The 24,594-nt window shown below is 35.3% G+C and overlaps 1 protein-coding gene across 3 annotated transcripts in view; it reads left to right on the forward strand.

The window, feature by feature from the left end:
• Spopl (speckle type BTB/POZ protein like) overlaps positions 1-24,594 on the forward strand; it is a 61,802-nt gene that overhangs the window by 34,916 nt on the left and 2,292 nt on the right. The window contains exons 2-10 of one of the 3 annotated variants that reach the window (XM_059260402.1): positions 4,028-4,163; positions 4,342-4,463; positions 4,719-4,870; positions 6,324-6,451; positions 12,384-12,474; positions 12,639-12,694; positions 19,006-19,128; positions 22,320-22,462; positions 22,552-22,605. In XM_059260402.1, coding sequence (XP_059116385.1) covers positions 4,086-4,163; positions 4,342-4,463; positions 4,719-4,870; positions 6,324-6,451; positions 12,384-12,474; positions 12,639-12,694; positions 19,006-19,128; positions 22,320-22,462; positions 22,552-22,605 — 947 coding nt within the window. In that variant the 5' untranslated portion in view covers positions 4,028-4,085. Of the gene's footprint in view, positions 1-4,027; positions 4,164-4,341; positions 4,464-4,718; positions 4,871-6,323; positions 6,452-8,289; positions 8,387-12,383; positions 12,562-12,638; positions 12,695-19,005; positions 19,129-22,319; positions 22,463-22,551; positions 22,606-24,594 lie in introns of those variants that run through there. The other 2 variants (XM_059260401.1, XM_059260404.1) reach the window with 2 other exon arrangements.

A 24,594-nucleotide genomic window follows, 5' to 3' on the forward strand; every position in this document is an offset into this window, starting at 1 on the left:
GATGTCTCCAGTATCTTAATTTTCAATTTTACTTAGCTAATTGTTGATCCCTCAGTTTATCATTGTGCTACAAGCATGTTATGACAGGTTCTATTTATTTATTTATTTACTTATTTTATGCAACCTGTGAGCACATCTGGGTCACTACATTAGAACTGATGTTAATAATAAAAAGGAAGTGGCACAATCTAATGGAAAGATTAATTTGAAAGTTGTTCCACTTGAGATATACTGTGATGTTGCACACTCACTATATTGAAACCTGTTCTCCAGCCCCCAATTTTACCCTGTTTTCCCTGTCTTAGTGTATGGTATCAACATTCTCCCATTTCTCAAATCCTAAACAAGAACTTATCCTTGATTGCTCCTCACTTTAATTTCAGTCCATCAAAAATTTTGTTGATTGTCAAATATTTCTTCAAATGAGAGGGCCCTTTTCTGTAATTTTACTGAGGTAGCATTATCTCTTGTCAAACTGTCCTTAATAGCCTCATAATTTGTTTTTCAGCATGTATTCTTCCCTGGCTTTTACTAAACCAGTCTGTTCTCTGAAAGTTGCCTTTTCAATTGCACTATTACCTAAATTATGTATATTTTTCCCTTAAAATCTTGAAATGACATCAGACACATTTGACTGCTATCAGTATTCTCAGGACTCTCATAGGCTTTTCTGCCCAAGGCATTCACATTTGCTGCCCTTCTCTTCTCCAAATTACTGGCTTTGACTTGTGTCTGATGTTATTTAATCTTCTGGTCTTCCATTCAAATATTTTTTTTAGAGAAGCCTTAGAGATTACCCTGTGGTGGTATTGTGTTCCCCAAAATATTGTGCACCCTAATAAACTTATCTGGGGTCAGAGACAGAACAGCCACTAGATACAAAGGCTAGAAAATGGTGGCACTCACACCTTTAATCCTAGCACTCCAGAGGTAGAAATCCCTCTGGATCTCTGTGAGTTCAAGGCCACATTGGAAATGGCCAGGCATGGTGACACATGCCTTTAATCCCAGAAAGCGAGCCTTTAATCCCAGGGAGTGATGGTAGAAAGGAAAGATATATAAGGCGTGAGGACCAGAAACTAGAAGCATTTGGCTGGTTAAGCATTTGGCTGGTCAAGCTTTTAGGTTTTGAGCAGCACAGTTCAGCTGAGAGCCATTGGGATGAGGACACAGAAGCTTCCAGTCTGAGGAAACAAGACCAGCTGAGAAGTTGGCCAGGTGAGGTTAGCTGTGGCTTGTTCTCGTTCTCTGATCTTCCAGTTCACCCCAATACCTGGCTCAGGTTTGATTTTATTAATAAGACTCTTTAAGATTCCTGCTACATCAGTAGCCTCCTTCCTGTCTAACTGAAGATTTCTCATCTATTGCATACCAATTTCTTAATCTTATTTCTTTTATTTGCTTTTAATTTTACATATTTCATATTAAAATTAATGTCTCCCAAGCTTGAGGAGCATATGTCAATGTCAGCTACTTAAAATATTTATAGATAAATGAACTATAATTTGTCCCTTATTGTATACCAAACCTTATCAAATCTCGCTTATAGTTTACACTAACCTTTTTAAAAAAATAAAATGAATATATTCCCTTTATGTATTAAAAAATAACTTATTTTATAGTTTTAATTACTGTTTTAACTTAGTGATTTACTTCATCATAGTCTTTTAAGAGTTTGTTTTTATTATTATTTTTGAGAAAAGGTCTTGCTATGTAGCCCAGGCTGGTCTCACAATGACAGTCTTTGTTCTCTTGCTTCTGAGTGCTGGGGTTACAAGGGTTATGGGTGTGTGCCACCATGCTTGGCCACTATCTCCTTTAAAACATGAGTTTCTTGTTCATATTCAAATGGGATAAAAATCAGAACTGCTTTATATGGAGATTGTTGTGTCGTTTTCCTCTGTCTGACTGTAATTTGAGGAAATTTATCTCATTCAAGAAGTAGGTGAGTATGGTATACATGTTTTACATATCTAGAAATGTTATTTTGCCTTTTAAACATGAAAAATTTGTCTGTGAGACTAGTAATCACTCTGTTTTTCTTAGGTTTTAATCAGCAAGTAGAAAAATAAGGCCACATTAATTTGTTTTTTTCCTCATTTTGAATTTCATAGTAATATATTTCATTGGTGATTTTTGTCTGTGTTTGGTTGGTTTGTTTGTTTTACTATTTTTTGTTTGTGGAAAGGGTGGAGGGGCACTTGTGTACCATGCCCCACATGTAGAGCTTAGAAGACAACCCCAGGAGTCAATTCTCTTTTTTTAACCATGTGGCCAATTCTCTTTCTTTATCAATTTTCCTTATTCAAGGAATAGTAATCATGTTGTCAGGCTTGATGGCAAGAGCTGTTGCCATCTGAGCCATCTCACTGGCCCAATTTTGAATTCTTATTTAGGTTGTTATTGTTAACCTCACTCATGTAGTCCACATTTGTTAGTTATTTCAGTCAAGTCTAAATATCTCAGTAGTGTTACACCATTGAAAACAGCGACTCTCTTTCCCCGAACACCCATCAGCTATCAATAGTCTGGGCCCCATGTGGAAAGCCCTCCATTCATGAATGGATGGGTCAAACCTTGTGCAGGCCCTTTTTAGGTAGCTGTGAGTTTATGTACAAATGTCATTCCCCCCAAATACAGAATTTCATAGCCCTCCTCTCCATTTTGGGGCTCTTAAGTTCTCTCCCTTTCCAGTAGGCCCTCCTGGAATTTTCCATGCAGTCCAGGCTGTGTTTCCATGATCCTGTTGCTCTCTGCCTAGGGATCTAGGTCTGCACAGTGATTTCTGGCTCCTGCTTCATGTCTATATTGCAGAGTTTTAAAGTTCTTCTTCATTAACAATTTTATTTGTTGTTTTATCTTTTATAGCTTTATTTTTTTCTCAGTCTTTCAAGTGGCTTATTTTAATCTTTATTTTCTCATCTTAAACTACTGTCCTATAGTTTTATAGACAGTTATGTCTCTTTTTTTATTGAAGGATTTGTCGTCTTCTCGAAAGTATATCCCTCCCTCCATAGGATTAATGTGGTTTCTTTATCAGTTCTTAAATCAAAAGTAGATTCTCATTGCTCTTACACAGTACAGTATATTCAACAATATCAATAACAACAGTCAGTGGATGGGAGGAGAGTGGAAGACGTGAACATTGAAAAAAAGAACACAGTTCAACAATAATGAAATATATTGCTTTAGTATATAAAAATTTTCCCATGCAAGTACAACCAACTGATTTTTGACAACGTTTGCAAAAGTGCATATTGGAGAAAGGAGAATATCTCAAACAAATGCTGTTCAACAACACCCAGATAGATTGTTGATTGTACATCCAGTTGATTTGGTACAGAAACAGATAACTAGAAGGGAAATACATGATTCAGTCCATCTGTGAAGGAAACACTCTGACAGAGATACAGTCTTATGACACAGCCAGGTTGTCTGCATTCTCTGTAGGCTTTTTTTGGAGTCTGGGATTCTTTGCTAAGAACTGGGAACTGGAAGATGATGACAAGTAGTTAGTGATAACTTGCTCATGGCCCTTTGGATTTCAGGAAGTGATGGCAGAGGATGAATCAGACATTGATGTCATTAGGTTTCTATAATATGCTACATGATTTTTTTTTTTGTTTTTTTGTTTTTTGTTTTTTGAGACAGGGTTTCTCTGTGTAGCTTTGCGCCTTTCCTGGAACTCACTTGGTAGCCCAGGCTGGCCTCGAACTCACAGAGATCTGCCTGCCTCTGCCTCCCGAGTGCTGGGATTAAAGGCGTGCGCCACCACCGCCCGGCTACATGAATATTTTTAATTTGTGATATTTTGAAAATAGTGTCATATATAAGTATTGAGCTTGTTTAGATTTCAGATGTGTATTTGACAGATGTTTATGATTTCATTTATTAAAAATTTCTAAAATTATTTGAACACTTAATGTGTTTTTTAAAATCTAATTTTAATAATAGTTTCCTCAACTTTATATTCTCTCTCCTGATTTTCTCAAAGGTTGATCAATAAATTTAATTTCTTTTCTTGTAGCTAAATTACTCAAGTTTGTGGGAAACTATATGAATCTTAAGCCTGTTATAAGGTGGCAATGTCTCGGGAACCTACTCCACCGCTGCCTGGAGATATGTCTCCTAGCCCTGTTGCAGAAAGCTGGTGTTACACACAGGTACAGCCATTAAAATTCATTTGATGCATGTCACATGAATTTTCTGGTCATGACAAGTATTATTGTAAAATTGTAAAACAGTATGACATCGTTGCTAAAAGCATTAGAATGAATATTAATTCGTGACAAGTTAAGAGATTAAGTCCTGAGTATAAAAAGTGGCTTTCTGATCTCATAGGTTAAAGTGGTGAAATTTTCCTACATGTGGACTATTAATAACTTCAGTTTTTGTCGAGAAGAAATGGGTGAAGTGTTAAAGAGTTCAACATTTTCTTCTGGCCCAAATGATAAAATGAAATGGTAAGCATTATTATTATATTTTTTAACTATATTTTTTCTTACTTTGGGTTTATTGTTGTTGTTGGCCCTATGGGTATTAATATAATTTTACATTAAATTAGTAATTAATTCCTACTAAAATGGAGAAAGGGAAAAAACATGGAGTTATTACAGGAGTGCTGTTGTGATATAATTTGCAAGTGATTTCAGTGTCGCCTGTCTTTTTGCTAATGTCAAATACTAAATTCCTCTAAGTGACCTATTGTTTTATTTTAGGTGCCTGAGGGTAAACCCAAAGGGATTAGATGATGAAAGTAAAGACTATTTGTCCTTATATTTGCTTTTAGTCAGCTGCCCAAAAAGTGAGGTTCGAGCAAAATTCAAATTTTCCCTTCTGAATGCTAAAAGGGAAGAAACAAAAGCAATGGGTAAGTGATTGGCAAACTGGATGAAGAAGTCTCTTTATCTACCTAGAGTGACTTTATCTGGAAAAGTTTTGGAGTATTTTCCTCCCTTAAATTTCTTTAGTCCAAAAATTTACCTGTAACCATTACTGCTTAATTTTGCATTTCACATTCTAGCTAAAGTTTCTTCATAAGTTTTAGCTTCCATAGACATATAGAAGTACTTCAAATAATATTAAAGTTTAACTGCTTCATGTCCCTAAAGTGACTTTTCACTTGTCACTTGGAAAAATAGTTGGTGCTAAAACAGGATGCCTGGTACATGTCACTAGGGAATTTCTTCTCCCTTTTCTTCTTGCTGGGCAACAATACAAAGGAGGTGGAATGGCCTCATGGTTTGTCCCTGGGATTTATTTTTACCAGTTAACTAACACTAAATGAAAGAAAATCCATTTTTCTCTTATTCAGAGCCTATTAACCTTAGTGGAAATGCTTTACTTTGGAGCTTCATAATAGAAGAATGTTAGAGAATATTTACAGTGTTTTTAATGGATAATAGCCTGTAACCTGTCACACTGAATTGTAAATACTTTCTAGAAGTGAATCAAAGAACCAAGGAACTTACTACACACACACTTTTTAATATTTATGTTTCCATATTATGTGACATTTAAAATAGAGTATTTTAGTTAAAGTTACATCCTGATTGTATAGATAATAATATATAATGAATATTTTCTGCTGAGAATCTTGTGTATTTTACAGTGTACAATTGAGCAGTATCTGAGATATTTGAAACATCTTAGGTATTTATCAAAATCTTTTACAAATTATACTGAAAGCGTCTTTTGGCCTTTTGTGTATGAAAGTGTATTCCATGAGATTATATCTAAAATCTTGGGAATGGCAGGAGGCTTATTCGTGTTCTTACAAATTTGAAGTTTTCTATAATTCAGCAAACTTAAATAAATAGGATGGGTTTGCCAGCAGAGCTTAAAACGTTTTGTAATGGATTAAGCACCTAGTTTTAAGGGAGAAACAGCTATTAAGATATTTTGTAATTAGATTAGATGACTACTTATGCCTATGTCAGTATGTTTTGAATCTGTTTTATTTAGAGACAGTTGTGTGTGTGCACGCAAGACAGAGAGAGAGAGAGAGAGAGAGAGAGAGAGAGAGAGAATGAGAATGATAATGTGTTTCTGTGTGTCTGTATGTATCTTTCCCTTCTAGCAGATTTGATGACTTTGCTTAAGAGAGTCATAAGTCTTAATTCAAGTTCATTAACTGTGGCCAAACTTTTGAGCAACAATGTAGTGGTTTGATTCTCCTTGACATATTTCTTCAGATACCTTATTTACACACATGGCTGATATATCATAGTGGTTATTTATGTCCTGTAAATATATATTTCTTCACCATTAAGAAAAAATGTATCTTTGATACTTGTTTAATTTAAACTTCTGTTTTCCACCAGAAAGCCAAAGAGCTTATCGATTTGTACAGGGGAAGGACTGGGGATTTAAAAAATTCATTAGAAGAGATTTTTTGCTTGATGAAGCCAATGGTCTTTTACCAGATGACAAGCTTACATTATTCTGTGAGGTGGGTATGTTTTTATTAATAAAGACTTCCATGGTTTATTTAGTAATGTGGCAATGTTGTTTAAATCTTAGATGTTCTTTCAACTAAAAACCCAGAGCCAGATATCAGAGTGAAAGCTGAAAGATCAGAGAAGCAGAACAGCCAGCCACTAGTTCTTACCTCTATGAAATCCTCAGCCTCAAGAGAGAGAGAGAGTTCCTGTTTCTTCATGCCTTATATACCTTTCTCTGTCCTGCCATATTACTTCCTGGGATTAAAGGCGTGTGTGTTTCCCAAGCAAAGGCATGAGGTCGAGTGCTGGGATTAAAGCTGTGTGCCACCACTGCCTGATCTCTATGTGTAATCTAGTGGCTAGCTCTGTCCTCTGATCTTCAGGCAAGTTTAGTAGGGTACCCAATATATCACCACATGGTAAAAGTACAAGCTAGATTAATACTGAGTATACTTTTTAAAATTAAAATAATTGGTATATTTCATAATTTCTTTTGTAAATTCAACAGAAAAAGCTGACAAAAATTATCTTACAAATTGATGTGGTCTATATTTTTATCATATCTCTAGTTGTTTGAATAGTTATACCTACTACATACTAAATCCTTCTTATTGAAGAAGCTTCTTATGTATATCTTTGTTGTGTTTATTTAATATCTTTTTCATTCTAAGTAATTCTGATATAGAGAGCAAGTTTTTTAGGTTAATCTGATTCTACTTTATTACTCACAGTTTGTTAGTTTGAATAAAAAAGCATGTGGAAAATATTGGAAAACTTTCTAGTCCTTCAAGTTATTGGACTGTTAATATAGTCAAATATGTGTTAATATTCTAAAAAGAAACAAATCTGAGATTTTAATGACATGATCATATAATTTGGCAAGCATACGTGCTTAATTTATATTCATAAAGCATCATATTTTGAAAATTATGAGTATTTCTTCTACTAGGAATTTACTCTTATGATTTGTGTTGATTTTAGGTTTGGGTTTGCTTCTGTCATTTTTATCGTTGGGTAGGTTTATTTATATAAAACCATGAGATTCATTTTTTTGAAGTAAACCCAAGGATTATATTTTCAAGATTACAACTGTGTGTCATTGTATTATATCATATTGATGTATGTTTTGGAATTGAAATAGGACCACAGAAAAATACTTGGATAAATGAACTATATAATCTATTTGTTATAAATACAATTATTTGATGAGTTTCTCATGATTTCAAGGGAAAAAACTGAAGCATTTGTTTGTAATAAGCAGGTATTTAAGCAGTATTTTAAACAGATAGAGGTTATACTGTTTAAGTTCTTGCCTTTTGCGTGGACTCTTCCAGAATTTTAGAGTTTACCCTAATTTGAAAATGTTAGTTTTTTTAACTGTCATCTTAGAATTTAATGGTCCTTAAAGAAAACCCAAACAACAACAACAAGTGAATGAACCTTTTTTAGAAAATAATCTAAATAATCTACATTATAGAATTGAAATAGTGTTTGTTAATAGGTATTTTCCTGGGTGTATGCACTGGAACCTAGACAATCAATAAATTCAGAATTAAGGCTGAAATTAATTTTAGGATTATTCAAGTATGCATTTTTGAAGTCTGTTTGGTATATATATATATGCTAAATACATCTGGTGACCCATAGAATGTATTATGACACATGTTTTTAAATTGGTGATAATCAGATCCCATTTTTAGATCTTGAAATATGCTTTTGACTAGCCCAAACATTGTCTCTTGGACACTACCTTTAGCATAGGTGGCCAAAAATCACCTTTAAACAACATTCTCTGTGCCCTCCATCATTCCTTCCACTCCTCTCATGGATGCCCTTCCTTCTACAGCATCTCCAACACTGCTTGCAGAAGAGGAGGAAGCATTGCACTGCCCTCCCTAAAGAACTGGCACCTCCCCCTCCACTGCAAGTGGTGCTGTAGACAGGTAAGGCAGCTGGGTGCTACCCTTTTTAAGCAAGACATAGCTTAGTCTTGCTGTCTATGTAGTGGCTCATGTGGCAAGAGTTAGATGAAAATTTCTAACAGTGTAAGTAGCCCTGCTTCCTTTCTCCAAAGTGATGCAACAAACAAGAATTCAGAATAAGTTAGAGAAAGAAAACACTGGCCAGAGTTACTCATCTTTTGAAACCTTAAAAATTTTTAAATTCTTGATAGTCTGTAGATTTATGGCATTCTTTGATAAACAAAAAAATATATGTATAGCTAAAATATATGAGAAGCTTTTCATAAAGCTAAACTCATTCATTCTTAAGGACATATTAAAGAAAACCAATGAAACATTTTCCTTTTGGTGAGGTTTCAGATTGACTTGACTGTACAAACGCTTTGGTAATGAGTGAAAGATGGGTTTTATTTTCTGAACTCTAGCTGCGAAAAGTAAAAACTTGACTACCCTGTTGCTGTCACCAGAACTTTTAAAATGGTATATTGAAAGCCCCAAACTCTTATTAGCTACCTTTTCTAGGAGATACATAAAGCTAGACTTTTAAAAGTTTCTGCCTTTGGAGTGAGTATATAGGTTAAGCACGTAGTTGATTAGAGAGACAGCATTGTAATACTTTGTGGATTTAGTAGCAGCTCCCTTTTAGGATAGTTTTGGAGGGTTCAGGTTTTTAAAAGTTAGAACCAGTATTGTCTTTAGTCCCACAGAAGAGAAGAACCAGATTTGTTAGCTAGATATACATTCAGTTACACCCCTCAAATGTTCGTTTTCATTTTAAGCTATATCCTTAGGGTCAATCAGTAGCAAGTTTAATAAGAGAACTATGTGTTAAGTCAGCAGAAAATCTCAGCCTTCTTCCTGAATTTTTCTCTCTAGGTTCCATAAATAAAGTTGTTCATTACCAGTCCTCAAAATTTTTATCATTCAAATTATAGATATCAAAGCAATGAACCCATCACATCTCAATTCTAATTAGGTCATTAATTTCCATCTGAATTGAAATGTCTAGTATGAGAGGAATATAAGTCCTTTAAATTATGATTATTTATACAGAATGCAACTGTGCTTCACAACTATGATGATAATGCCTGTTTTTTTTTCATTCTTATTGATTCGTTCATTAAATAATTTACTTCCTCCCTCCCTCCCCTCTTTCTTTCTTTCTTTCTTTCTTTCTTTCTTTTGTGTTTTCTTCCAAGTTTTTACATTAAATATATTATCTTGGGGCCCAAGGAGATAGTTTAGTGGATAAAATCACTTGCCACACACATGCCTGATCATCAGAACCCACATAAAAAGCCAAATGTTTTGACATGTACCTGTAATCCCAAGACTCCTATGGCAAAGGAGAGTCTGAGACAGGAGGATCAGAGAAACGGTGGTCTAGCTAGAAATAACATGACAACAAGACAGACTCAACCTCAGAAACAAGGTGCAGTGAGAGAACTGACTCCTCAAAGTTTTCCTCTGACCTTCACATTGGTAGTATGACGTTTGTGTACTTGCAACACACACACATACATGCACACACACATGCATGCATACACACACACACATATAAATATATTATCTTGAATTAGAGACAACACATAGAATTTAAGAAATCTTTTTTTAAATCAAATGTTACCATACTTTTTTTTTATAACTATATAATTTATGCAAGTTAATAAACAGATCCAGTTATTTCTATCCCAAAATTTCAAGAATAATGTTTAATATAATCAATTAAATATATTATATACTAAAAATTATTTCTAGATAAACCCTGAGTATTTATTTACATCAGCACATTTCATTTGTGTATCGTTGACTTCTGATATATAGTAAAATAGGACAATCAAGCAAAGATCAGGCAAGTGTTTTTTCTCTTTGAAGTTACTGAAATTTTAGATAATTTGAATGATAGAAATCTTAAGATAGAACCTTTATGGATAGCTCTGTGTGCATAATATCTTGGCCCTCATATTTATAATACCATCTCATAAGATTAATAAATACTTCTTTTTATTTTTACATTTTTGTTTTGTTGTGTTTTTCTTTCTTTTTCTTTTTTTTGGGGGCGGGGGTTGTTTTTTTCGAGGCACGATTTCTCTGTGTAGTCTTGGTGCCTGTCCTGGATCTCGCTCTGTAGACCAGGCTGGCCTTGAACTCACAGAGATCCGAGTGGCTCTGCCTCCTGAGTGCTGGGATTAAAGGTGTGCGCCTCCACCACCCGGCTTAAGATTATTGTAATAAATAGTTTTGATCATAACTGTTACAAGGAAATATAAGTACTAGGGTTTCTCCTCTCTGCATGCCCAGTGTTAAGATTACATTTGGAGCTGTAATTTTTTTTTTTTTTCTCATGGGTGCTAGAGAGCAAATTCTGGTCCTTACGCCGCAAATGACCAGGGTAGCTGGGAGGTGCCAGACTGGGGATCCTATACCAAATAGGCTTGGATTCTTTCTTTGTTTTCTAACTGCTTAGGGTAAAGGTTTAATCCTTAGATCTGAAAGCTTCTTTATAGCTAGCTAACATTTGGTGAAAGTGCTAATGTGGACCAAACATTGCTTGTTTTCCCCTGTTGTTTACATTGGTTACCCAGCTACCTGAACCTTCCTCTGCCTGCTGGGAAAGAAGGCAGCACATGGAAGATAAAGATAGTTTTTACCTTGCTCGTGATTTTACTGATTATAGACCTTTAGCTTAGTACCTACCCACATCTAGGAATGTAGTGATGTACACAAGATCCCCTCTTAGATTCCCATGTTGATTTAATCTCTAGCTGACCTCACTGGGGAATTTCTACTTACCACTCCCACCTTGTGCCATAAAAGTAGCTGACACTTACTGCCTTGTTAGTAACTCTTACCTGCTTTTTGTGACCCTGAGAAGATGTAGCTCTGTACCTTGGTTGCCAAGAATTGCTGATTATGAGTGTATGTAAGCTGGAAACTTTGTAGCAAGAGGAGAACAATAGAGAACAAGAAAGAGACGTACATAGAAGGAGAATGGTGTGAACCGATTCTTTTGCCCTCAGGTCATTAGGTTTCCTTTGCTTGTTGTAGGGTCTTTTTCTGAACCCTAAAAGGGACTTTGAAGCTGGACCTTAAATAGGATTCTATTAACTATACAAGTTGTATATGTAATAAAAGTGAAATGTTAATAGGCATGAACTATAAGTGAAAAACAATAAAAATTCCTCCACAAAAATGTCAACTTGTCAAGTTTGATGATATTGTGGAGTTTCTATTAGGAAATCATTTTGTGATTGTAATAACTGAGCTTTTTAATCAATTGATAAGTCATTTATTTAAATACAGTGTTGTAGATGTAACCAACCGTCTTATTAAATAAGAAACACAGCCGATTCAGAGAAGAAAGCCAAGAGGTCAGAACTAAGAGCCTTACCCTTCCTGCTTCAGCCAAGAGAGCTCTCCGAAAAAAGGGACCTACTTCCTGTGTGTTTGTCTTATATAGTCTTTCTGTTCTGCCTTCTCATTGGTTGTAAACCCAAACACGTGACTGCCTCATCACTGCCTGTCTATAGAGACTTCCAGGTCTTCTATGGTTGGGATTGAGATTAAAGGCGTGTGTCTCCAATGTTGGCTGTATCCTTGAACACACAGAGATCTACCTAGCTCTGCCTACCAAGTGCTGGGATTAAAGGCGTGTACCACCACCGCCACGCTCTTGCTATGGCTCTAATAGCTCTGACCTCCGGGCAACTTTATTTATTAACATACAATTAAAATCACATTTCAGTACAAATAAAATACCACCATTCAGTGTCACTACTGAAAACGATTTAGGTTATTTCTAAGTTTCTGTACTATTTCTTTCACTTATTTTAAATTTGTTTAGGAGGGTACTAGGATTTTTAATTAGCAATATATTGAATTAACCATGGTATTGTAAGTTAAAACACTAAATGTACACATAGAAACTGATTATTTATAATACTGTATGAATATGTCTTCCTGTTGTCTTCTTTATCAGGTGAGTGTGGTTCAAGATTCAGTCAATGTCTCAGGACATACAAATACAAACACTTTGAAGGTGCCGGAATGTCGACTAGCAGAAGACTTAGGTAATCTCTGGGAAAACACAAGATTTACAGATTGCTGCTTTTTTGTGAGAGGAAAAGAATTCAAAGCTCATAAGTCTGTGCTTGCAGGTATCTTCTCCTTTGGATAATATAATATTTTCTAAATAAATTTGTGCAATAAGTAATGGTGCTTATTCTTGTTATAGCTCGATCCCCAGTTTTTAATGCAATGTTTGAACATGAAATGGAAGAATGCAAAAAGGTAAATGTTGTTAAAAGGCTTAATACTATTTAATTTGTGTACATGTATAATGATAGAATGCACATATAAAAAATATCTGTGCGTGTTCTTGTTCTGAAGTTCTAACAGAGAAGAACTTTAGAAACCACAGAATTGGGGGAAATATTTTCTGAAATAAAACAGTAGGTGCCTCTCAATGTGAATGCTCAGTGAACATTCTAAATAACAGATATTTTGATGGTCTCATTGCTAGAGCGCTTGCCTCCATGCAGAAAGCCTTGGGTTTCATCCCTAATGAGAGAGAGCGAGGAGGAGGGACCACACTGGGAGCGTTGTTGAGTAACTTCTGGCTTCTGTGGCATACATTACCCACCCATTTGGAATACCTATGTTCACACATTTTTTTAATTTTATTTTTAATAAATCGTCTTACAAAATAACCAATAGTAAGCTTTGCAGAGCTTTTTTTTTTTTGTCATTGCTTTTGATTATCTCTTCACCTACTTCTCTTGTGTTCCCCAGCAAGTGAATTTTTTCATCCTTAGTATTTCCTCCCTCTACTTTAATAGCACATGCTTTCTGCTGTCGTCCTCTTCCATTTAGGCCTGTATTTTGTTCCACTTCCCCTAATAGACCCTTGCTATAGTCTCTCCAAGTTAAACATCACAGTCTGAGGATTCAAAGCTAGGATCCTGAGGGAGACCATGGGGAATTTTTCTGTCCAAGGCCTGATTACTTCATATAATATATAGTCTTTTACAGATCCACCTGTTTACCTAAAAAATTCATAATTCATTTATTGCACCTCATTAAAATTTCAAAGTGTATGTTTACTACATTTTCATTATCCACTCGTCAGTTGATGGGACCTCCAGTTTGCTTACATTGCCTGGGTATTTTGAATAGAGTAGCAATGAACATGGATGTATAAGTTTCTCTGTAGCCAGGTATACATTCCTTTGTGTATATTCCCAGGAGTGGTATAGCTGGGTCATGTGGCAGACCATATCCACACAGATTTTCATAGTGGTTGTATCAGTTTGGACTCCCACCAAAAGTGAATAAAGGGTTCCTTTTTCTTCACATCTTCAGCATATTTTCTTTTGTTTTCATAACAGCCATTCTGAGAGGGTTAAGATGGTATTTCAAAGGAATTTTAATTTGCTTCTTCCCAGTGGCTAAGGATATTGACCACTGCTTCTATTATTCATTTGTATTTCTTCTTTTAAGAGATCTCTGCTCTAAAGCATGGTCCATTTTAACTGGGATGTTTGTTTTCTTGATTTTTAGTTTGTTTTTAGTTCTTTGTATATTCTAATTATTAATTAGATGCATAGTAGGTAAAGATTTTCTCCCGTTCTGTAGACTGTCTCTTTGCTCAAGTTTCTTTTGATGTATAGAAATATTTAATTATATGTGGTTTAATTAATTATTTGTTAATTGTTGGCATTATTTCCTGAGTAACCAGAGTCATCTTTACAGAGTCCTTTCTTGCATCTTTTCTATTTCTTCATCTAGGCATTTCAGAAGTTCACGTCTTATGTTGAGTTCCTTGATCCACTGAAGTGTGTGTTCTCCCCTGTGCTTCCTGCATGCACTTTTCCTCCCTCCTTCCCTCCCTTTTTCCCTCCCTCCCTCCCTCCCTCCCTCAAGGAAGGTTAGAAAGCAGGTTCTCGTTTTAGTCTTCTGCATGTAGATACCAATTTTTCCAACATCACTTATTAAAGAATTTTTTTCTAATGTTTTTGGTGTTTTTATCAGGTATCTGTAGAACATAGACTTATATTTACACTTTTTTTTCCTATTTCATTGGTCTGTGTGTCTTGTTTTTGTGCCAGCAGCATGCTATTTTTATTACTGTAGCTCTGTAGTATAACTTGCAATCAGGTATTGTAATACTTCCAGAAGTATTCTTTTATTCAAGATTGTTCTGGTTATCCAGAGTATTTTGCACTTCTGTATGAGTTTTAAGGCAGTTTTTTTTGGGGGGTGGGGTGTTGGATTTATATTTGTTTGTTTTGTTTTGTTTTCTATGTCTGTTAAGAATGGCCCTAGCATTATATTATAGCTGTGAGGCACAGTGTGAATACTGGACCCAGATGTTCTGGGAGAGCAGCCAGTGCGTTTAAATTCTCAGCCATCTCTACAGCCCCCTTACTTTGTATTTTTGACTTCTTTACTGTGATGTGTCATGGAGAAGTTCTTTTCTAGTCATGTCTACTTGGGGTTCTAAATGAAGCTGGTGTTTGGAAGTCAGTTTTTTTTCTGTAGGTGTGAGGATTTTCTGTTACAGTTTAGGTATCAATTTCTTGTACTTTTACCTTAGCTCCTTCTATCCCTGCATTCTGATTTTGATCTGCTGAATATATCCTAAACTTCTTAGAAATATTAATCATATTCTTTAAATTTTTCCCCAAAGCATTAAGGTGCATCATTACATTATTATTATTTTTTTTTAACATTTTTCTTCTTGAGGCTGCTATAGCTTTGAAATTTCATTGGCAGAGCTTCCCTGTCATATATGGAAGATGGAGTCTTCCAGCAGACTTCCTGGGCCTCTGGCTCTTATAATCTTGCTATACCTCCACTTCTGTAATGTTTTTGCAGGTGTAAGGATTGTGTTACAGATGTGTCTTGAGTCCAGCTAGATAGCTGATAGCTACTTCCAGGATATAAGTACCACCATTCCACCTTTAGAGATTTCTTGCCCTCCTGGTCATTGCTGTGGTTTGTAGGTGTCACAGCTTGGTAGGACTATTCTTTGTTTTTCTTTCTTTGCAGCTTCTAGTCTTCAGGGAGGAAGCTTCAAGGTTTGAAGCAGTTCAGTTCTTCTGAGTCCTATCCAAAGAGCATGGTGGCTTCAGCAATAGGGACTTAACCTTCACATTCATGAAGGCATCCAGGGACAACAGTGATAGCCTACATTGTTTTGAGTGTTGCTTAGACGACTCTGTCCAGCAACTACAAGGGAGGTTTGTCATGCCTGCTACTTGGATTTTTGTTAGAAAGTCTGTGGCTCTTAGGGGAACACTATCACCTTAAGTGGTGTAACATTTATAAAAATAAAAATGTGCGCGCGCACACACACACACACAAGTATGCATGCATATATATTATAAAAGCATCTTTAGTAACTAGGAAATGTTTTTTCTGTGGCCTTTTCAAACATCTACACTTACACTACTTACGCTCTTCCCCTCTTTTCCTCTTGCCCTCCCCACCTCTCTCCAGTTTAAAGCCCTCTCCATTTTCCATGTCCTTCTTCATAGCATTTGTCCTGCTGGTTCCTTCTCTAGAGCCCCAGACACCATAGTTGCTTTTTGCATTTCTGTTTTATGAGGATAATCCAGCTAATATACTCACATCTTAAGATTTGTAGCTAGGAACTACAGATAAGAGACAACTTACAACAACCCAGTCTTTCTGGGTCTGGATGTTCACTGGATTGTTCCTTTTTTGTGTAGAAGCTTTTTAGTTTTATGAATTCCCATTCTCTTGGTCTTAGTTTCTGAGCACTTGGAGTCCTATTCAGGAAGGCATTCCTACTCCTATGTCCTGTATTCTTTGTTTTCTTCTAGTATTCTCAGATTTTAACATTTCACATTGACGTCTTTGAATCATTTGGTGTTTATTTTTGTAAAGGATGGTAGACACAGTTCTAAATTTCATTTTGCATGTAAATATCCAGCTTTTCTGACACCATTTCTTGAAGATGCTGTCTTTACTCCAGTTTATATTTTTGCCATCTTTATCAAATATTAGATGGCTGTAGTTACATGCACTTGTGTTTGGGTTTTCAGTTTTGTCCCACTGGTCTGAATATGTTTTCGTGCTGGTATCATGTTGTTTTCATTACTCTGGCACTGTGTTTTATATTGAAATCTGAAATGGTAACTCTTCAGTGGTGTTCACTTTTGTCAGGATTGCTCTGGCTGTCCTCTGTCTTGTGGGTCTATATGTGTGTTAGGAATTTAAAAGTATTTCTGTGAGGAATGTTGTGGCGATTTTGATAGTGATTACACTGACTCTGTAAATTATTAGCAGAGTTGCCATTTTCACAATATGAATTCTACCAACCCATGAGCATGAGGTCTTCCTGATATCCAGTGTCTTCAGTCAGTTTCTGTAGGTATTTTAAGTTTTCATCATAGCAGTTTTTCTCCTGCTTGGTTAGGTTATTCCTCAGGACTTTCTTTTCTTTGAGGCCATGTGAATGGAAGCATGCCCATGATCTTTTTTAATGTGTCTGTTGTTAGTATATAGGAAGAAAGGCTTCAGACTTTTTAAGTTGGTTTTGTGTCCTGTCATTTTGCTGAAACAGTTGATTTCTGCTCTTTCTGAATATTTAATGTAGGAACGTAGAGCTATAAAATTTTGCTCTTCAAACAGTTTACAATGGGTCTCAGAGGTTTTGTTGTATTGTTTACATTTTCAGTGAATTCCATGTATTTTTAAATTTCTTCCTTGATTTCTTTGCTTTTTATCATTAACGATTGTGTTATTTCATCTCCATGAGTTTTATAATTATTCAAGATTAATTTGCTATTGGCCTTAAACTTTATTCCATTTGGTCAGATTTGATACTTCCTGACCTGAAATGTTGACCCAGGGTAGGGTCTGATGTCTTATGTTTCCTGACTTCCCATCATATCCTAGGATAGAGTCTAAAGTATCAGTGTGCTCCCTGACCTCAGAGGGTGGCCAGGGGTGGAGTCCAAAGTCTCCTACACACTCCCAGACTTCACAAGGTGACATGATGGGGTCTAAAGTGTCAGCCCATGCCTTGTGTGCAGAGCAGTGGCCAATGGGCTATGTGGTGCTCAGCAATTAGTATATTCACACAAGATTTGTCTTTCAAAATGCCTGGTTTATTCACACAAACATCCCTTATAATAAGTAGCATACTAATTTAAAAATCAAATAGATAAATCTCCAAGTGGGGAACAGTTGACTGGGAAGAAAATGCTGTTGTCAGATTTCACTGGGGAATCTTCTCCAGTGGGATGCTTCAGAAGCTTGCAGGCTCAACTCATATCCATAGTGAAAAGGCTGGGAGGATGGCACTGGTGGAGGTCCCAGGAGATCCTTTAGAGCATAGGCAAGTGGCTATATAACTGACAGGCAGGCGTATGTGAGCCCAGCAAATGCCCCTGGTGTTGGACAGCTCTGGAAGTTCAGTGTTCACTGAAGCCAGGGCCACACAGTCTCTCATCTTCTTGCAGCTGAGTATCAACTGAGGCTAGAGAAATTTTTCTTTGGAGCACAGTAGTGTGATCCTAGGGACCGTTTCCAAAGTTCCAATTTTTTGTATCATTTCATTGGATGATAGCTTTGCTCTATTAGGGCTTATCAGTACCACCTTGGGGTTAGTTCATTAGCATATCAAGGCCTGTCCTGGGCTATGTATTAATCAGAACTGTCTGGGGCTTCCTTCTGATTCCTAGCTTTATCAAAGCTCCCTGGTGGCAAGCTTAGGCAGCACATTATAACAAGTCACACTAAATTGTTTTTAAGTTACACAAAATGATTTCACTCATATTCCTAACACCTTGACTTCACAAAAATGACCCAAGATGGTTTCTGAAGTGTTGACACTTCTTGCTTCCTTTATCTTAGAAGAGAATTGGATGTAAGGCTACAAAGTATAAAAGCAACTCCTCTTGCTTGAACTGGAGTATGTCTCAAATAAGTACAGAAGGAACAGAAATAATTACGTGGCATTTTGCAAAAGCAAGTATTCTTAGCTAGTGAGCTCTCATCAAAATTACATACAGACTCTTCTTTTGCTTAATAACTGTGAATAATGTATGTGGTTATAGGGTTTAGGTATTATATTAGGTCCTAAAATTCAACCAGGGAAATGTCAGTAATTGTTCTCTGAAACTGTGATCAGAAACTGAACACAGATGAATTTTATTTGGGCTGCAGTATTTTGTCTCTTTTAATTATGAAAATTCATAAGCTTACCACATGATAATACTTAACATGGTTTCACTATCCATGTATTTACTTTCTGGCTGATCAAAGCTCTTACAAAAAAAAAAAAAGGTGTATGTTTTCATTTTTAGAACTACCTATACTGTGGTTTGGATGGTTAAGTTACTACAGATTTACTTAACTTTGATATAAAAATAGAGTTTGAAAATATTAATATGTTTTTTAATTACTATCAAAGACTAATGTGGATTCATATATGTACCTATTCCTATTTGTGTGTGTGTATGTGTGTGTGTGTTGTTTTCATTCATAGAATTGGGTAGAAATAAATAAACCATGTGAATTCACATATGTTACCTGTTCCTAATATTTGTGTGTGTTGTTTTCAATAATAGAATCGAGTGGAAATAAATGATTTAGACCCTGAGGTTTTTAAGGAAATGATGAGATTCGTTTACACAGGAAAAGCACCAAATCTTGATAAAATGGCCGACAACTTGTTGGCAGCTGCAGACAAAGTAAGTAATGCAGTTTTAAAGGACCAAAAGAAAAAAGAAAAAAAACAAAAACAAAAACAAAAAGCAACCCCTCAGATTGACATTTATAGAAAATAGCATACATAAAAAACTACAAATACCTTTTGACCTAATTTGTGCTATTTATAGATAGCTTGAAGAGTTTTATGAAATAGCACAAAGTAGAATACTGTGGAAATAAAATTGTCTAAAAGATCTATATGATAGGAAAGTAGGAGGGGCCTAGATCTTCTCATGGAAGATTAAATCATAAGCTTAATAATTTCTGGGGTAAATACAAAATGCAGCTGCATTTCTAATGTATTGGAACTTGCAGATATTCTTAGTCTTAAGATACACTACATAACCTTTGTTTTTTCCTTAAAAGCAATATATTTATATTATTCTCTTTGTAGATTTCTTTTAATACGATAGTTTTATTATTTATTTATTTATTATTTTATTATTTATTATTATTAATAATTTTGTTCTGTTATAAACATGTTGTGTCTTTTTTGAACACAGAGAAAATGCAGAAATGTCAGAAAAGTTTTGAATCTCATGCTTCTCAATCCTAAAAACATATTCATGTTACATATATTTAGGACTTTGGTATTCAGACTGTGTAAAGAATATTTAATCTTCAGCTAAAAAGAAATGTTATTGCTAAGAGTAGACAATGTTTAAATAGATACTTCCCAAATAAAACCAATGAAGCTTATTAAATAAAGATGCCCTTAAAGAAATGGAGATTAAACCCATCATGATGCACCACTGCACATCAATCATAATAGCTAAAATTACAAAGTCTATATAAGACTTGTCAAAGATTGGAAGAATTAGCATTCTCAGACACTGCTGATAGGAGTATAGAATGGTACAACCACTTTGGAAAATTAACAGTTTCTTTTGAAGTTAAATGTAAACTTACCATATACTCCATTGAGTTTACTTTGAGGCTTGTATCCCCTGTATTCCCCCCCCCAAAAAAAACCATATATGTATGCTAATTTAAGAATTATATGAGTATCAATAACTGTAATAACTAAGAACTGGCAACAAGTACAATATTTTTCAATTAGTGAATGTATGTATGTATATGTATATATTTAGCTGCAAAAAATTGGTGGTTGTTAACATTTACTTAGCTTTCAATGGTCCTTCTTCAAGACTAAATATAGGCAAAGTAAATATAGTGCATGGTAAATGCCAAGTGTGAAGTACTAGAAAGGAAAATGACTTGTTACAGTAGGTCACTGGCATGCACATGTGTGTGCAAGCACACACACACATATGCACACACACATATGCACAAATATGTGTAGAGTGAGGAGAGGTGGGAAGAGAGAGATACTCATATTTAATGTCCTATGACCTAGCATTAAGAAGGTCTGAACTATATAAGCAATGATGTGCATGAATCTGAAAGTAGTCACACTGAGTAGCAGTGCTAGAGGATGAGTATATACTGTGTGATTACATTTGTAAAAATAACTTCAGGGAATGCAAGCTAATTTCTTAGTAGCATATCACAAATATTGCTTGGAATGGTATGGGGAAGGACTTTAAAGAGTATCTTTACTCTTGTGGGTGGATGATGGGTTTACCATAGATATTAAATCATCAAAGTACAAACTTCAAATGGCCACTGTTTATTGTATGTCATTAAACCTCAATACGGGTACTAATATTGCAGCTTTACATCAATAACTGCAAAAATTAGTTGTTATTAATATTTACTTGGCTTTCAATTTAATCACTCAAGATTAGTGACAAAATATAGTGTGATACATGCTAAGTATGAAGTAGTAGGAAAGAAAACGAATTGTTAACGTAGGTAACTAGTGGCACATATGAGCAGGAGCGTGGAGAGTGTTCTGGAGTTAGGCACAGTCACAATGAGGAGGCAGGGAGCTAGCTAAGCTACTTGGTAACTGTTATCTCCTGGTAGTCAGGATGCCCTTCTGTGGTCTGACATCCTTGAAGCTGAGCTTGGTTTCTTCCCCTTAAATGAGAACTTGAGATTTTAGGCCACTTTTCACAATGGTACGTATACTCAACAGTGAAGATCTAATAAACAGGGAATTTAAAACAAGGGCATCTTGGCCCCAGACCATGCACAGTAGAGTGATGTAGCATGAATTTTAACAGGTCTTATTAATAAGAACAAACCTGAGCTAGGTATTGAGGTCAACACTGGAAGATCAGAAAGACAGAACAGGCCATAGCTACCTCGCCAATTCCTCAGCTGATCCTGTTTCCTTAGACTGGAAGCCTCTGAGTTCTCATCCAGAATGAATCTCAGCTGAACTGTTGCTCAAAAGCCTAAAAGCTTAACCAGCCAAATGCTTCTAGTATCTGGTCTTCACGCCTTATATATCTTCCTGCTTTCTGCCATCACTCCCTGGGATTAAGGGCTCACTTTCTGGGATTAAAGGCGTGAGTCACCATGCCTGGCTGTTTCCAGTGGGGCTTTAAACTCACAGAGATCCAGGTGGATCTCTGCCTTCAGAATGCTAGGATTAAAGGTGTGAGTGCCACGATTTTCTGACCTCTGTATCTAGTGGCTGTTCTGTTCTCTGACCCCAGATAAGTTTATTAGAGTGCACAATATTTTGGGGAACACAATATCACCACAGAGTGAGATGAAATGAAAGTGCTACCTAGAAGAAGGAAGTTAAAAATGATGTCATAAGTGATAGGGACTGTAAAAACCTTAAAAATCCGTAATACAAAATCCAGCCAACTGCTGCTGTGCTTCTCCCACTTAAGGACAAGCCCACTCAGGTCTCTCTTTGAAATATGCTCATTACTTCACTTTCTTTTACTAAATAAAATACAGCTTAATTTTTCTCTCAGCTGAATTCTTTTCTTTGAGAAGACAAGAACTGAGATAAATGTTTATTTGACAATGTACTTTTTAGGATAACTGAATACTAAGATAGCTGTCTTGTAACTCCTACTTTAAAATCCACCATATTTTGCATTTATGATTTCTAAAACAAATTAGTATTTCTCCTAAAAGCATCCATTTACATTTTCTTCATAAGCTAAAGCAACAGTTTATTGATTTAATATAACATTAGTTCAAATCAAGTTTTCTTGTGCTTTATCTACTAAGTTACAAATATCAAGTACTTATACTCTAAATAACTGGAATTAATGTTTAATGATTATATTTTTCTTTTGGGTAGTATGCACTGGAACGGCTGAAGGTCATGTGTGAAGAAGCTTTGTGTAGTAGCCTCTCAGTAGAAAATGTTGCTGATACCCTTGTCCTTGCAGATTTGCACAGTGCAGAACAATTGAAAGCCCAGGCAATAGACTTTATTAATAGGTAAGCTATACTTGGGTTTCATTGTATATGACACATTTAACATTCTTTCACTGGGCTTTTCTTAAACCTTGTTTAAATCTTCTATGCAGGTGCAGCGTACTTCGACAACTTGGATGTAAGGATGGGAAAAACTGGAATAACAAGTAAGATGGCATCAGTTTCAGTCTGCATACGATACGTTCAGTGAAGTGTTTGTATAGCCTTTTGCTCATGAACAATAAGTGTGGCTCCTGATGAAGCTAACAGCCAGTTATTTAAAAAAAAATAATAAATTGACTGCTTTTAGTGAATTCCTTGTAGTTTGGCTTTTGACACAAACAGGGAAGGGTGCTCATAATTTTTTGAGTACATGCATACATATCACATAGTATATAGCTGAGTACAGGCATTATAAGCATTGCTGGAAATCTGGCTTCTGCCCTTTTAGAAAGTGTTAAGGAAGACTACATCCTCAAGATTTGCCTTGGAAGTCTTTAATTTTTTTGTTGATTTTGATAATACTTTTTGATTGAACCCTGGATTTCACATGCTACATAGGGACTCTACCACAGAGCTACCTGAATCTTAACCCTTTTTGAAATTGAATTTTGAGGCAAGATTTTGTTGTTTTCTATGATAGCTTCAGATTTTACTCTTCCTGCCCTAGTCTCTCAAATAGTGAGGATTGCAGATTAGAAGGACTTCATAGGTCCATGAAACTCTTTTATTTTTGTTTGTTTATTGAGCTTATTTGTTTGCTTGATTTTGAGTCAAGGTCTTGCTGTGTATTCTAGACTGTCATCCAACTCAGAGACTTCCTGTTCTACCTTAAGAGCTAACTTGCTACTCTTTAGATCAGCCAAACACCTTGCATTATACATTAAACTGCCTAATATTTTAAATCAGTAGCATGTTAATTGCTAAGAGATTGGATGATTCTAGATCTTTATTACAAAGTGTTAGAAGTAATTTTTATCTCTTTCCTTCTCTTATTTAAGAGTATTCTTTTTAATTATTTGAGGTAACAAAAGGAAGAAATGATAAAGGGTTTTGTAATGTTTTGATTATTTTTACGTATAAACCCCTAAATTTTACTACTTTTGAAAATTATGAAAAGTTGACATACTGAGTTATAGGCCATTCTGGGATATCTATAACAAACCATATTATTGCATGGGGATAGTTGATAAAAGAAAATTTAAAAGGGGGCAGTATTAAAGATAATTGTTCACTTAACTTTTTTCCATTGCGTTTATCTGTTGGTTTCATATTAGTTTTAATTTTTTTTTTGAAAGTAAAACATTTTACTGCTTTTAAATCTGTGGGAGGCATGTTTATTGACAAGTGTAAGATGCCAGAGGATTATCAAAATAAAAATATGAATTCAACATTGTACATTAGCAGCAATGGCTCTCTTTGATCCTTATTATGTAGCTTTAGTTTTAGTTTTTCAAGATTTATTTACTCTATTAAGAAAAAACATCATGCAACTTTTCTTCTATTAAAATGAGGTAATTATACACTTTGGTGTTATATGTACAAACTTTCAATAAATACTTATTGAATTGATAAAAGAAAAGGTTAAAGTAAATTAATAAATAGCAATGTTCTTCTAAACAACTAGTTAAAATTTAAGACCATGATGGTATAGTAGTAATACTGGACAAAGAATATTATTTTGTTGATATCAGCTACTATTTTGTTCAGTATACTTAACTTTTATTATAATTCAAGCACTTCTCTAAGGTACTGCATATAAAATGACATTTGATGAAATGTCTTTGCTTTTAAGAAATTGATCTAACAGAGATAGGTACACACATATGTCCCCTTTTATTTTAAAATGGTGATGATAGAAGAGGATATGTACAGATACTTGACTAAGCCCTGGGAGTTAGGAATGGCTTCACAGAGCAGGCTGTTCATTTCAAAACATGAATAAGAGGTAGAAGAAGGAATAAAAAGGAAATAGCAGATATGACAGACTGAAAGGGGTTACATGAAACAAAGCAGAGCACTGTACAGAGTTGTATGATTGTTTGTTTACTGAGTTTCCAGAACACTATTGCTCAGTACAGAGAATATAGTGGCAGGCATAGTAGAAGTTTCTCCCCTATACAAGTAGTTTATGGTGTATAGCAAATTGATTAAAC

This window comes from Peromyscus eremicus, chromosome 4 (genome assembly GCF_949786415.1).
Source record: "Peromyscus eremicus chromosome 4, PerEre_H2_v1, whole genome shotgun sequence".
NCBI lineage: Eukaryota > Metazoa > Chordata > Mammalia > Rodentia > Cricetidae > Peromyscus > Peromyscus eremicus.